The sequence below is a fragment of the Marmota monax genome, unplaced genomic scaffold (genome assembly GCF_021218885.2).
Source record: "Marmota monax isolate L192 unplaced genomic scaffold, Marmota_monax_Labrador192_F-V1.1 WCK01_AAM20220418_F8-fsc00126, whole genome shotgun sequence".
Classification (NCBI taxonomy): domain Eukaryota; kingdom Metazoa; phylum Chordata; class Mammalia; order Rodentia; family Sciuridae; genus Marmota; species Marmota monax.
The window spans coordinates 4,150,319-4,164,151 of NW_026695245.1; the positions used below are offsets into that span (position 1 = coordinate 4,150,319).

At 41.4% G+C, this 13,833-nt stretch overlaps 1 protein-coding gene across 1 annotated transcript in view; it reads left to right on the forward strand.

The window, feature by feature from the left end:
- Tmem241 (transmembrane protein 241) overlaps positions 1–13,833 on the forward strand; it is a 120,696-nt gene that overhangs the window by 50,780 nt on the left and 56,083 nt on the right. Inside the window, exons 8-11 of the mRNA XM_046433747.2 lie at positions 108–156; positions 1,385–1,430; positions 2,675–2,710; positions 7,135–7,169. Coding sequence (XP_046289703.1) covers positions 108–156; positions 1,385–1,430; positions 2,675–2,710; positions 7,135–7,169 — 166 coding nt within the window. The remainder of the gene's footprint in view (positions 1–107; positions 157–1,384; positions 1,431–2,674; positions 2,711–7,134; positions 7,170–13,833) is intronic.

Sequence of the window (13,833 nt, forward strand, 5' to 3'; positions counted from 1 at the left end):
AAACCTTGCCCTGCACTGTGCTTTGATGACTCAGGTTTCTGCCTGCTGTGCGGATGCTGTTTGTACTCAGAGCTATTTTTTTTTTCTTTCTTTATCCTGTATTACAGTTTGATCCAGATGGATATTTTTGGGCTGTAATTCACTTATTCTGTGTAGGTAAGTTTTAACTAAATGCTTACTTAAATATTTGAGGTATGTTTTTTTAATTGGTACATTATAATTTTACTTAAGAGTGGGATTCATTATGCCATATTTGTGTAAGCACATAATTTGATCATTATCATTCCCATTGCTTTCCTTTTCTCTCTTCCCCTAATTTTCTAGCTGTATTCACTGATAGTGACTCTGGACAATAGGAAAATTAAATCCAAGGTTAAGGGCTGGGGTTCTAGTTCAGTGGTAGAGCACTTGCCTAGGATGGGTAAGGCACTGGGTTTGATCTTCAGCACCACATAAAAACAAACAAATAAATAAAATAAAGGTTAAATTCCTTTAAAAAATCCAAGGTTAAAATTAAGTGGGCATTTTCTGGATTTGTTTTTCTATTTTGGAGTTTTCTTCAACCATTTCCCTTTCCAATATAGTTCCCTTTCCTCTCTTTCATGATAAACATTGGCTCAGATAGAATGTTGGTTGTTCTTTCTTTAAAAGGGCAGAAAGGTAGGAATCCAAAAGCATATTTTAAAAAAGCAAGCAAATAGTAATAATAATAATAATAATAATAATAATATCATCAAGTTGGTGTAATAAAAGAACCATCTGATTTTTTTTGTTGTTTTTTGTTTTGTTTTAGTACTGGGGATTGAAATCAGTCAGGAGCACTTAACCACTGAGACAGGATCTCAGGGCCTTGCTAAGTCACTGAGGCTGGCTTTGAACTTTCCGTCCTCCTGGCTCAGCCTGCCAAGCCACCAGATTTCAGGATTGCACCAGCACACCTGGCAGACCATCTGATTTTATTTCAAAGTCATATGTTTAGTGTTTCTTGTTTGTAATCTTAGGGGGAATAAACAGTGCCCTGGATTTATTAACACAGTTTAGAAATGTTCAGAAATCCCTCAGTGTTTCTCTTTCCCATGTGCATTGTGTGAAGGAAGTAAAACCTTCCTTTTAATTATGTATCTACCTGTGGATCATGACACTTTCCTTGCCTGGTGCTCCCTGTGGGCCACTTGAAGGACTGACTACATTATCACGGAGGACCATTGAATTCACATCCTTGAGTCCCTCCAATGTTCTTAGTCCTCTCTTGTCAGTGTGTGACCCTCATAGGGAAAAGGGGACCAGGAGCTGTGCTGTTAGGGTTCTTCTCTGCCTGGATTTTGTACTTTCTTGAAAGTGCAGGCAGCTCTTTAAGCAGAATGTCATGTGACTTCATTTCCAGGTGCTTATAAAATACTACGGAAGTTCCAGAAGCCTAGTGCATTAAGGTAAGCTCTGAATGTTTGGTGGGTTGTTTGGTTAAAGGAAAGAGATGAGATCTATTCAGCATGAGATTCTTCCATCTGGCCAGACTCTCTGCAAGTCTGGTTGCAGGAGGGCAGCAGAGAGCCCTCAAAGCTGCCTGTCCTCTTTCTGCCTGCTGCACCAGCCACTCTGGGCCAGGCCCGCTGCCATCTGAGAGGGATCAGCTTTCAGCTATGTGTGTAGAGACATGGATCACCTTTCCTTCATGGGCAGCCTTTTAGATAAGAATTTAATGAACTGTATATGATCAGCTGCTTTGGACCCCAGTCAACTAGGTTTTCTTTTTTCCCCAGTGCCTTCCAAACTTGACTCAGTTTATTCCTAGGAGTCTCCCTACTTCTGCTCTTGGATAAAATAAATCCCTCGTTGCAGCAAGCAATGGAGTCCCTTTGGTGAATGTGAATATAAAAAAAAAAAGATAAGAATTGTGGCCTCAGTTGAGGGGGACTAGCCACCTCCGGCTCTTGGGGCCTGAAGCCCTAAAAAGGAAAGGCCCAAAGGCGGTGGCCTGAGAAGGTCAGGGCCTCTGAAAACTCCCAAGCACCTTTCACTTCCCAAGCACCTTTTTTTTTTTTTTTTTTTTTTTGAATAAAGTGTTTTTGTAGCAAGAAGCCAGTAGAGTTGTCTTGATAGACAGGATGCCCTTTAAATTTGAATTTCATCTGAGCAGCAAACTTTTACAGTTTAAGTATGGCCCATGTGATATTTGGAGCATACACTAAAACATTGCTGTATCTGAGATTCAAATTTATTTAAATGCCCTTTACTTTTGTTAAAAATGGTAGCCCTAGAAGCCAGTCTAGTGCTCTGAGATAATTGATAGTCCTTTGAAAGTGGTCACATGCACACGGGAAGCCATCAGCCACACAGGTGAACATGTGTGTGTGTGTTATGGCACTTAACTAGGAACTGTTTTTAAAACAATAAACCGGCGGTGGGGAGGGAGGGAGGGATTATATGCAAATTTAAACATTTTAAAAATAATTCAGTTATACAAAATAAATTTTATAAAGTTATTTCAGGTTAAAAAAAAAACACCCTGGAATTAGTTTTGAATATTTTTTATTAAGAATAAAATTTATTAAGAATTTATAAAGTAGTAACATGTAGAAATAAAATTTATTAATAGTGGATAATGACTGTATTGTGTTTTTAAAAATTTCTTCTGTTGTTTCATATGTTTTATCTTTTCTCTCTCATTCCTTAGTGACATTGACCAGCAGTATTTAAACTATATATTCAGGTAAAATATAATTTGCATTTTTGAAGTACCAATGCATATTCTTCTAGAGCTAATGAATTTTATTTTCCAGTAATGTTTTGATTAGAGAGCAAATGGGGCTGCCAGGAAAGGAAGTTAAATAATTTGTGAGATGACCAGAGATGGGAAAACCAGATAGTTGTCTTGCCCTTAGACCAGGCCTCCGTCTAGCCCTGCACTTCAGAGGGCCGCATTCCTCCCCTTGGAGGCTAAGGGACATTTCATACAGACCCCACAATTTCACTTCTAGACTGTGCTCTACGATCCCCTACCCAAATGGCTCCAAGCTCCCTTCCAGGGCCTTCCAGGTCTGTCTTCCCAACTTGTTCCTATTAATGGATGTCCTAGAGAGGCTGTTACCAGAATGGGATGCAGAGGATGTCCTGTTCATGTACATATGCGGAGAATTCTTGGGGAGCAGGAAGGAACCTGGGGTGCAAAGAGAAGAGGGCACATTGGGAACCCAGAGCCAGAGGCCAGATCTCCCCATGCTGCCACCTGACACAAAGTTCCAAGCATTCTCAGAATTCTAAATTAAAAAAAAAATCTTTATTATTTAGTTGTAGTTGGACACAATACCTTTGTTTTATTTATTTATTTTTATGTGGTGCTGAGGATCGAACCCAGGGCCTCGCTGAGCCACAACCCCAGCCCCAGAATTCTAAATTTTAATCTAGATTCCAGGTTGTTTTCAAGGTGTATTTGTTCAGGTAGGATCAAATTTGAGGTTTAGTTTTTGACTTTTAAATTGGTATGTGGACTATTGTTTGTACCCTTGTCTGAGCCAGGCTAAGGATGGGGTCTCCCTGCTAAATAGTATAGCTGGGACTCATTCTTGGATCTCAGTAGCCTCAGTACTAGACGTCTGGCCTCCGAGTCTTGGGACCTGAAGGCCTAAAGAGGAAAGGCCTGAAAAGGTCAGGCCCTCTGAAAACCCCCAAGCACCTTTCACTTCCCAAGCACCTTTTGTTTTTTGAATAAAGCGTTTTGTAGCAAGAAGCCAGTAGAGTTTCCTTGATAGACAGGATGTGCTACCACACAGACCTGAGAAAGAAAATGAGGTTTGCTGCTGGAAACCCAATGTTGCCCAGTGTTGTGAATTTTAGTGAAGAGGGCCAAGGTTGGAGATGTGCCCCACCATTTGGTCATGCTGATTTCTGGAGGAAGTTACTCTACTTAAAACATTCAACTTGAGCTGTGTTCTCCATGTGCAGAGGATGCCCGTAAATATCCTAGTATTTATTAAAATGCCTGTGTGAATGTAAGACACACCCCACGCATTGCTGTGGGCCACCTTTGTGCCCAGCAGCAGTCAGTCACACTCTGCTCAGACCCACTAGCTCTTTCAAGAGATTTTTCTGAAAATACAGAAGGCTATTGTTATTTAAAATACTTCCAAAGACTAGGGGTGAAGTTCAATAGTACAGCACTTGCCTGGCATGCACAAGGCTCTGGATTTGAACCCAGCACTGCAAAACAAAACAAAACCAAGTTTCTAAGCCATTGTGCCATTATAGGCAATTCTTCTGTACAAAACATATAACCAGATCGCACAGCAAAGGAATAGACGTATAGAAAAATGAGCCTCTGTTGACCCTCAGTTCTTTCTTCTGACCTCTCCCCCTCCACCTGGAGTGAGGATATTTATTGCCTGTGATCTTGGTACTCCCAGCTTCCTGGCTGAGGCTGTGGCATACCCTGCTTAAGCCGTGACTGGTTCCAGATTTTTTCTGGTACAAGTGATAAAGATGTATGAATCAGAATAAGTACCACTATTCAATTTCCCCTTGGCACTGGGTGCTGAGGGTATTGGTGTCCAGAAATCTGCAATCTGCTCAGATTTATGGTTTGTCCTTGTTGGGGCCAGCCTGGAGTGTTGCATGCCAGGGTGAAAAAATTGGTTTGAACTCTAGATATTTTGAGAAACGCAAACCGTTGGATGGTTCTCTGCCTTTGGCAGACACTCCTACTTCACTGAGGATGTATTTGCTCCCTGACCCTGACTTCTTGATGTTTCTAATACAGAGAATAAGGAACCACGTAAGGGGAAAGAATGAAGGAAAAGGCGAATGGGAAAGCTGTCCACAGGCTGAGCATAAATAAATTGTTAAAATTGAATATCACTTTGCTCTGCCTTTTGAGGAACTTAGACAGTATGTAAGGAATGAATGTTATAGAATGACCTTGTAGTACCAGTTCTTTTTTAACACGAGGCAGATACTGATCTGTCTATTAAATAGAAAATTACCATAATGCTGCTCATTTATTCTCCATCTCCTTATTTTCCAGATGCAATTTTGTGTATGTGTGTCAAAGGGAAATAGGTATTCTCTCTGGGGTATGAGTTAGAGAAACAGAAAAAAAGTATTGGAATTTAGCATATGTAGATTATGGTTTCTTCATGTTCTCTCATTTTATTTCCTATGAGTATAGGGATGTTTCAGTTTCGTTTACCTGTTTCTTCTTAGATATTAGAACAGTGCCTGACATATATTAGACACTCAATAAATATTTATTGATTGAGTGAATTTTAAAAAGGCCTGCTATTTGGCCTTTTATGTTAGTATAATTTCCTCTTTAGAATTTACATGTAACTTATGATCTTAGAACTATTGGGGGCTTCAATTTATATTTTTCTTCAAATGTATTCCTACCACAGATAACCTAGAGGTAATTAACTGCATTATAACACATATTGAGCCCTGCTGTATGCATGACACTATATCCATGTAGGTACTTGGGATTGAGAGATGAATAAAATATAGTTCTCACCCCCAAAGAGGTCACAGCATAGGAATTAGGAGTGGGTTAGCATTGTATTTGCAAATTTCCAGACAGGAGTTAGAAGACCAACTCTTTCCCTTAATTATTTCTACCCCCTAATATTTTGGAGTGACCCTTATGATGGGAATTGGGGAACCATGGCAGGCCCTGAGAGATATTTTGGGATGGAAAGAGGTGCTTCATATCCTGCAATAGGAGGAATTTCTTCTGCTCCTGAAGTTATAAACAAAAGAGGATCCAGGGAGTTCAAATAATGGCATATGAAGAGATTACAAGTTTTCCAAAAAATGACAAGATGTCAAGTGAAGACTTACAGAGCCCATGTGAAGGACTAATCATTCCTCAGTCTCCAGTCTTGTGTAGTATGTGTACTTTTCAGAGCTACAAGTAAGCCCTGTCTTACAAACCGACAACTTCTATAGGATCCCCATAATGGGCTCTTCTCCATTGTCCTCCCAAGCATCCTCTCCTGCTCCTTTGCCAGCTATACTGCTACTGCTCAAGGGGACACGAGAAATGGGCTTTCAAGGCAGAGCTCAGGAGAAACAGAAATGGTGCAGGGAGATAGCCCTAGGAGCAGGGCAGGGCTGACAGTCTAACAGTGGTTTCTGCTCACGGCCACCTTCCTTAGGACTACCTACAACGTCACCACTCGCTGGAGATTGCCTATTGTGATCCTCGGTTCCAGTGCATTTTAGAACTGCCTGGGCCATCATGGAGAAAACTTGTCTGGACCCTGCCCTGGGAGATTTTGATATAAACCAGGATGCTGGACTAGTCTGATGTGCAGCCAGGGTTGAGCCAGAGCAGGCCATTCCACACATTTAAAAAAATTCCTTCCCATAGTTAGATGTCAAGTTTTATTCCTAACCTCTAACTAGATCGACTGTCTGGATGGCATGGAGTTTTTGTAGAGGAGGCTGAAGAAGGGAGGATTCAGTCCACTGCAGTGGGCATTGGACAGCATGCAGGCACCATAGAGGGGTGCAGGGATACAGAAGTTTCCAGAGGGGAAGAATGGGGTGCCACGGTCCAATGTGGCTCACATCAAAGAACATTCCTCCATCTCCTTTCCAGACCCCCTCCCTGCCCCTTCTGTGGACATCTATTAAACTTCAGTCCAGGTAGTTTTCAGCTGTGGTTGGATGGATCAATTTGTGGGCAGGTTGGAAATTTAATTACCTTAAACACACTTCACTTTATGGAAAAAGGATAGTCAGTTCACATAGCTCAGTGGCTAGCTTTTAGATTGCAACCTGTTTGTAATGTGGAGTGCCCTTGGTTTAGCTCTTAAATACTCTGGGTAAATTAAATGTGATCATAGTTATGGTCAGCCAGGACTGAGAAAAGTGACATCATTGGTCCTCAGGTGGGACAGGAGACCTTCAGCCTGTCCCGGGAAGATTCAGCCTTCTTGCCAAAACATTTTAAGAGATTCTCACTCTCTGAGTTGGGCTTAGGCAGAATGAGACCACTCACTATAGAAAATTTGCTTTCAGGCCAGTTGAACTATTTCCAAGTAAAATGGATGGAAATGTATGGTTTTGTATCTCCCCCCCCCTTTTTTTTTCTTTTTTGTGCTGGAGAAACTTTCTTGACTACTTTGCTGTGTCTTTTTTCAGTGTGGCGTTTCTGGCATCTGCAGCTCACCCCACAGGTAAGCTGTCTGGGGTGTTTGTGGGTTGTTTTACATTGACCCTGTTTAACCCAGTGTTCTGAGCTTGGTTGTTATCTCTGAAGACATCCCAAAAGAGAATATGGTTACCTTCCAGTATGTCACCCTGAGAGTTAAAAAATGGTCCACCTACTTGAATTTGCTCTTAATAACCCAACACAGTGCTCCTGGGGATATAGCTCAGTGGTAGAGCACTTGCCTAGCAAGTATGAGACTCTGGGTTCATTCCCAGCACCACAAAAATTAAAGTTAAAAAAAAAAAAGACCCACTGTGACTTTATTGCCCAGGAATTTTTTCTTATCTCTGATGCATTTTATTGTCTGTGTTTTCATCTAGTGTGGTCTCAGATATATAGCTGAGTCTGTTTATTACCTGCCAAGTAATCTAGTGCTTGTTTTGCCCTCTTCTAAAGTCCCTTACCCAAGCATCCAGAATTGCTGTTTTGGTGCTAAAAGGATTTGGTGAAAATACACTCTCTCTTTGAAATGTGCACTTGTCAAATACACTCCATTTCTAGCTGACCTCATTTTGTAAAGTTTTTATCATACATCATCATCTAATTTTCTGAATACTGGAGTAAAGAAGTCAATTTTAAAAGCTTATTTTCACCCTGTTGCGGCCTCAATTACTCTGTAGTTGCTTTTCAGATTGAGGAATGAATTACCTGGATTCCTGAATTACAATGCTCTATTCCAACGTGGGTTGGGTTTGGTTTGTTTGTTTGTTTTACTTTGAAAGGCTTTGGAGTCATATTAGTCTATTTTCTGTGGTTAAAAACACAGTACCATAGATGGGATAAATTATAAAGAAAATAGGTTGCTTTGGGTTCCCGCACTGACTCATGGTTACAAGGCCCCATCTGATGACAACCTTCTTGCTGACAGAGTCCTGAGATGGCATAGGGCATCATATGTTGAGATGACACCAATGGAGAATGGTACACATGTGTCATTTCTCTTCTTATGAACACCAGCATTCAATCATGAAGGCCCCACCTTGATGACCTTATCTAATCCTGTTTCCCAAAAGCACACATCTAGACATCATAGTTGGATTAAATTTCCACCCTCACTCTCTTTCTCTCTCTCTCTCTCTTTTTTAAGTACTAGGGATTAAATCCAGCTCCTCCTGTGAGCTATGCAAGTACTTTATTACTGAGCTAATTCTCCAGCCTCCTCTTTTATAATTTTATTATGAGACAGGGTCTTACTAATTTGCTATTGCCATGACCTTGCAATCCTCCTGTCTCAGCCTCCCCAGGTAACTGGGATTCCAGGTTTCCAGGTGTGCACCACCACACCAGCAGTTTCCACCCTCCTAAGACCTCACAATGAGAGTTTGACTTCAAAGTGAGTTTTGGAAAGGACAAACCATATTCCAACCACAACAGAGGTTGTAAAAAAGTAGTGTCTATGTGTGATATGAATGAAAATATACATCTTACTGGTCATGCTCTTTATAGCATGGTAGAGTGTTGGAAAGAGCATTGACTTAGAATTGGAACATCTTAGGCTCCCTCATGAGTGACATGAAGACTTTTTTCCCCCTTTTTTTGTAAGCAATAACAACAACAAAAAAAGAAACTAATATTTTTTGACTACTGACATGCCTGAAGCACTACCTAAGTCCTGGAGTCTCCGTTTTCTCATGTCTAAAATGAGAAAGGCGGGCTGGATTCTTTCTAAAGCCTTCCCAGCTCTCACCCTGTGCTTAGTGACAGCATTGTGTGGCAGTGACAGCTTCCATTGGTGTTTTTAGCTGCTTTTAACTGATTGAGCTAGTTTCCTCCATAGTGACCTGGAGTAAGGCTATTGGATTATAAATGCTGTGTCTGAGCCCACTCTCCTAAGGATCATTCAGATCACTTTCTCTTAATGCATTACTCTCTCCATTCCCACTCACTTTTGTTTGCTCTTTCCCACAGCCTGGGGGCATCTCAGACTCTGAGGTTTGCTCTTGAGTGTCCTCCCCACTGTCATCTTGAAAGCCTATCCTTTGTACAATAATAAATCCTATGAAGCCATGCTGAACCCTAAGCAGTTTCTATCTACCCGTACAGCCGGTTATCTGCCTTCAAATCCTGCCTCTCATCATAGCGTCAGTCACCTGGCAGATGTTTTAGGATTCTCTCTCTTTGAAATGTGCACTTGTCAAAAACCTTTGGAAAGTTATATTTACTGATTCTCCTGATTTACAGGTTCATTTACTTCCTGAATTATTTGTAGGGGATGTGGGTAAATAATTTTTTACCTAAAGAGATCATTTTGCCCTTCAACTAAGAGATTATGCTGTTCCTCTGTCAACTCATGATTAGCAGAGCTGGAAGGAAGCTTAGCAGTTATCACAGGTGCTTCCAGATTTTACAAGTGAGGAATATGCAGCTCAGAGGAGTTAAGTGATATGACCAAGATGATGCAGAGCAGGTGCTTAGCAGAGGGAAAAGCACTTTTAGGTCTCCTGAACCTGCTGCCAGGTTTTTCTTTTTGATTACTGCCTTTTTCACTGATTCTATACTTTATTATAAAGTGTCTCAAGCAAGTGAATACTTTTGTAGGACATTCCTGGTTTCTTTCTAGAACTTCTCTTGATGTGGGAAGCATTTTCTCCACCAATTTCCAAGCATGGTGGTTGTTGGTAATAGTTTATCTGAAAAGTCCAACTTTTCACCTTGAGTTATTATTAAATTTTTAGGCCCATATAAGAATATCTTCATGCATTGTTACTCTTTGGGAACACAAAGTGGTCAGCCACCTAATATTGTTGAATAGTTTAGACAGAAGAATAATTTAAAATTGGCATCAATCTCTTTTATGAGGGGATACAATGTTCTGGAATTAGATAATGGTGATGCTTGCATGTTTTAGCTAGATTTTTTGCTGCTGTGACCAAAACAGTTGGCAAGAACAGTTTTAAAGGGGGAAAAGTTTAAATGGAGCTCACAGTTTCAGAGGTCTCAGTCCATAGCCGGCCAGCTCCATACCTTTGGGCCTGAGGTGAGTCAGAACATCATGGCGGAAGAGTGTGGCAGAGGAAATCAGCTCAGGACCTGGCAATCAGGAAGCAGAGAGAACTTTACTCACCAGGAACAAAGTTTAAATCCCAAAGCCATGCCCCCAGTGACCCACCTTCTCCAGCCACACCCTACCTGCCTACAATTTCCACCCATTTAATCCTTATCAGTGAATTAATGCACTGATAAAGTTAGGCTCTCATAACCCAATTATTTTACCTCTGAACATTCTTGTACCATCTCACATATGAGACAACAGTTTGGGGGAACACCACATATGGAAACCATAACATTACATAGTTCTGTGAATATATTATAAACCACAGAAAAGTACACTTTATTTGTTTATTTTGGTACCAGGGATTGAACCCAGAGGTGCACAACCACTGAGCAACATCCCCAGCCCTTTCTATTTTTTATTTTGAGACAGAGTCTTACTAAGTTGCTTAGGGCCTCTCTAAGTTGCTGAGGCTGGCTTTGAACTCATCATCCTCCTGCCTCAGGCTCCTGAGTTACTGGGTGGCATGTGCCACCACGCCCATCAAAATATATACTTTAAAGGGTTAAGTTTTATAGTATGTGAATTATATCTCAATAAAAAATATGTAGAGAAAAATAAATGTCTCTGATTTGAGAACCTGTTTGGAACTTAATTATGCTAGAAGAGGATCCTTAGAAGGATTAATTTTCCTTCAATCATATTTTTAGGGGCTGTGGAAGTAGCTCAGTGGTAGAACACTTACCTAGCTTGTGTGAGGCCCTGGATTTGGTTCCCAGCACTGAAAAAAAAATACACATATACACACAATGTTATACATATTTAAGTATATAAATACTTCTACATAAAAATATGTAAATGATACTTGCCCCCCATTCCTTCTCCTTCAGGCTTCTAACTCCTTGCATGGTAAATGTTGAGGACTGATCTGCAGTAAGCAGCACAAGTGAGTCATGGAACCTGTGGGCTTCCTCAGAGAGAGCCTTGGCACACTTCTCTTGAAGGAGTCCTTTCTGCAAGTTTGGTTTACTGTGACTTCATGCTAGCTGAGGCAGATCATTGAAGAGGCTGGTCATTGAAGAAGCTGGATTTAGAAATTTGAGCTTATGAGAAGGATTTTGCTGGGTCAGTGATAGTGGCTGTGCCTCTTATGCCAATTAGTAGCAGAGACCTTGGCTTCTGGTGCAGTAAGTAGCTGAGGTTCCCGAGCAAAAGCATATCCTAATGCTATAGGACTCAGGAATCCTACAAGCCTCAGTGGCCATCATAACAGGGCTTCTGCAAAGGCCTAGGGAAGGTGAAAGGACACTCACAGGGTCCACACAAAGTCCAAAGACCAAGCCACACACCAAAATCTCATGCAAGAGATTTATTGTCAGTAGCATGAGGCAAACCAATAAGGCTGTCCCTTCAAAGAGAACAGCAGATGTCATGGCACTCAACAGAGCAGCTTTATAGCCCGCAAAGAGGAATTTCCTAAGCTGCTTAGGAGTTGTGTCATAAGCTGGGATGGCGTTGAACGATCGTTGATCGTTCAGCAGGTACACTTCTTACGGGAAGTTAAGCAGCATTGCCTCAGAATTGAAACTTCGGAGCCTCTAGATAAAATGGCTCCTGACCAAAAATGGTGAATCTGATGCCAATATTGATTTGATGCCAATAGAAGGTCAGTGTGGGATGAGGTACAAATTGATGACAGCCTTCCGGAAGAAGCTGGATACTTCCAAGTATACCAGTACCAAGTTCAATATTCAATCCTTGAGAACTCCAGGGAAACACTTCAAAGCTATGTAGTCTTCTGTGTGTGTTAGGTAATATAAAGGCATGTTCTTTTTATAAAGGTGCTCTGTGTGTGATCACTGAGGTCACCTTTATTGCCTTCTTAGAACTTTTACAAATTGTGTGTCAAGGTGCCTTAAAGGTATATCTACTTTTCCTTTCACTTCTTATCAGGGGAGTGCCATTGATTGCAAACCTTGGTAGCTGTGGGGTCTGTTCTTGAGTGCTTGCATGGATGAGGACCATTGAGTGGTAAAACAATCTTGTCTGGAGTACTGAAGCTTCTTTTGAAATCTAAATGAAAAGAACCTGTCCAGGTCTTGAGCACCATTAGTCTTTAGAAATTCTCAGGGCTGCCTTAGTCAGCATGGTCTATATAAACAGTGTCCTGCTCTCTGATATCATGCAATACGTAACCTATGCAGCTGTCAGCAGCAGCCCATGGCTTCCAAAAGTTCTCAGAAAGGCCCCCAGGGAGAAGTCATGCTTAAGTTGGGTCCCACTATGGTATCCCCTCCAAAACTCATGTGGAAAAAAAAAAGTACCCAGGAATAATGAAGTGCTTGTCTTTATTTGTTTGTCAGAGTAGATAACCAAAGCAGATAGATATTAAAGTAGAAATTTGGTGTGTGAGAAGACAGAAGCTCAGGATCTAGAAGACTCCTTGGGAGTCCATTACCCTGAACTCTTTGATAGCTCCTAGTAGCATTTTTTCATGGTAATATGCAGCTGATTATAAAGTTTTGGCAGACAGAACAGCTAAGCAGGATTAGTAGGTCTTGTATGTATTTTATTATTATTATTATTTTGCATTACAATTCTTAATACACTTTTATACCACAATTTATCATATCTCTGGTTGTATATAAGGTATGTTGACACCAAATTCACATCTTCATACATCTTGTATGTATTTTTAACTTTGTAAAAAAGTACCAGTGTTCCAAACTATTTGTACCATTTGTCACTCTCACCCAGTGGTGAGAGTGTGAGAGTTCCAGTAGCTGCACATTCTCACCAACACTTCGTGTGGTCAGTCTTATTTAAGCTCTTCTAGTGAGCCGTGGTCTCTGCATAGGGCTTTAGACTAAGCTTCTCTCCTCCCTGACTGATAAGTGAGTGGAAAGACGAACTTCCTTGTAGATGAATCTTTGGGGTATGTGGGATCAGGTAGACAGTTCTCCATGCCCTGGACTCTGAGCTTGCTTCTGGGTGGGCAGAATCCATCACTTCTTCTAGCCTCACTATTCTTGTAGAGGCCAAAAGGCTCTCAGAATCTTGCTCAAGAAGAATCCCTCCTTTCCTCTTAGACTGTTTTAACCAGTAGTAGAGAGATTCTTCCTAAGCTTAAAAACTTACACTTCATATTTGTATGGAGGCCCCTCTGCTGTGGTATTTGAGAGAGAATTTCAAGGAACCAGAGGAACAAGGAGACCACAGGCCTCTGACCTAGCCATCGGGGTGCTGCTGCCTCTGTGTGAGATAAAGCAAAAAGCAGGAATCGCTCCTGGGAACCGACCTCCCATTCTTCTGCCAGTTCTGATGACTGAAATGTGGTGAGAGGAAATTCTCTCCATGTTCAAATCTCAGTCTCGAGCATGGCAAGACTGGGCCACACCTCCCACCATGGCAGTTTTGTGCTCTGTGATCTTCAGAGAAGTGGCATTCAGTCCCCCACTCAGATCAGCAGAGTTTGCAGTGGAGCACAATGGTGATGGGTCAACTCAGACTGGATGGCGTCACCTCATGTTGCTGCCACAAAGCATGTTGACAGCTCTCTGGCTTTGTGCTCATGCCATTCAGCTCTATGTGAGGCGGTGCAGTGTTGGCTTGAGAAGGTTATTGCACGTGCTCTTAG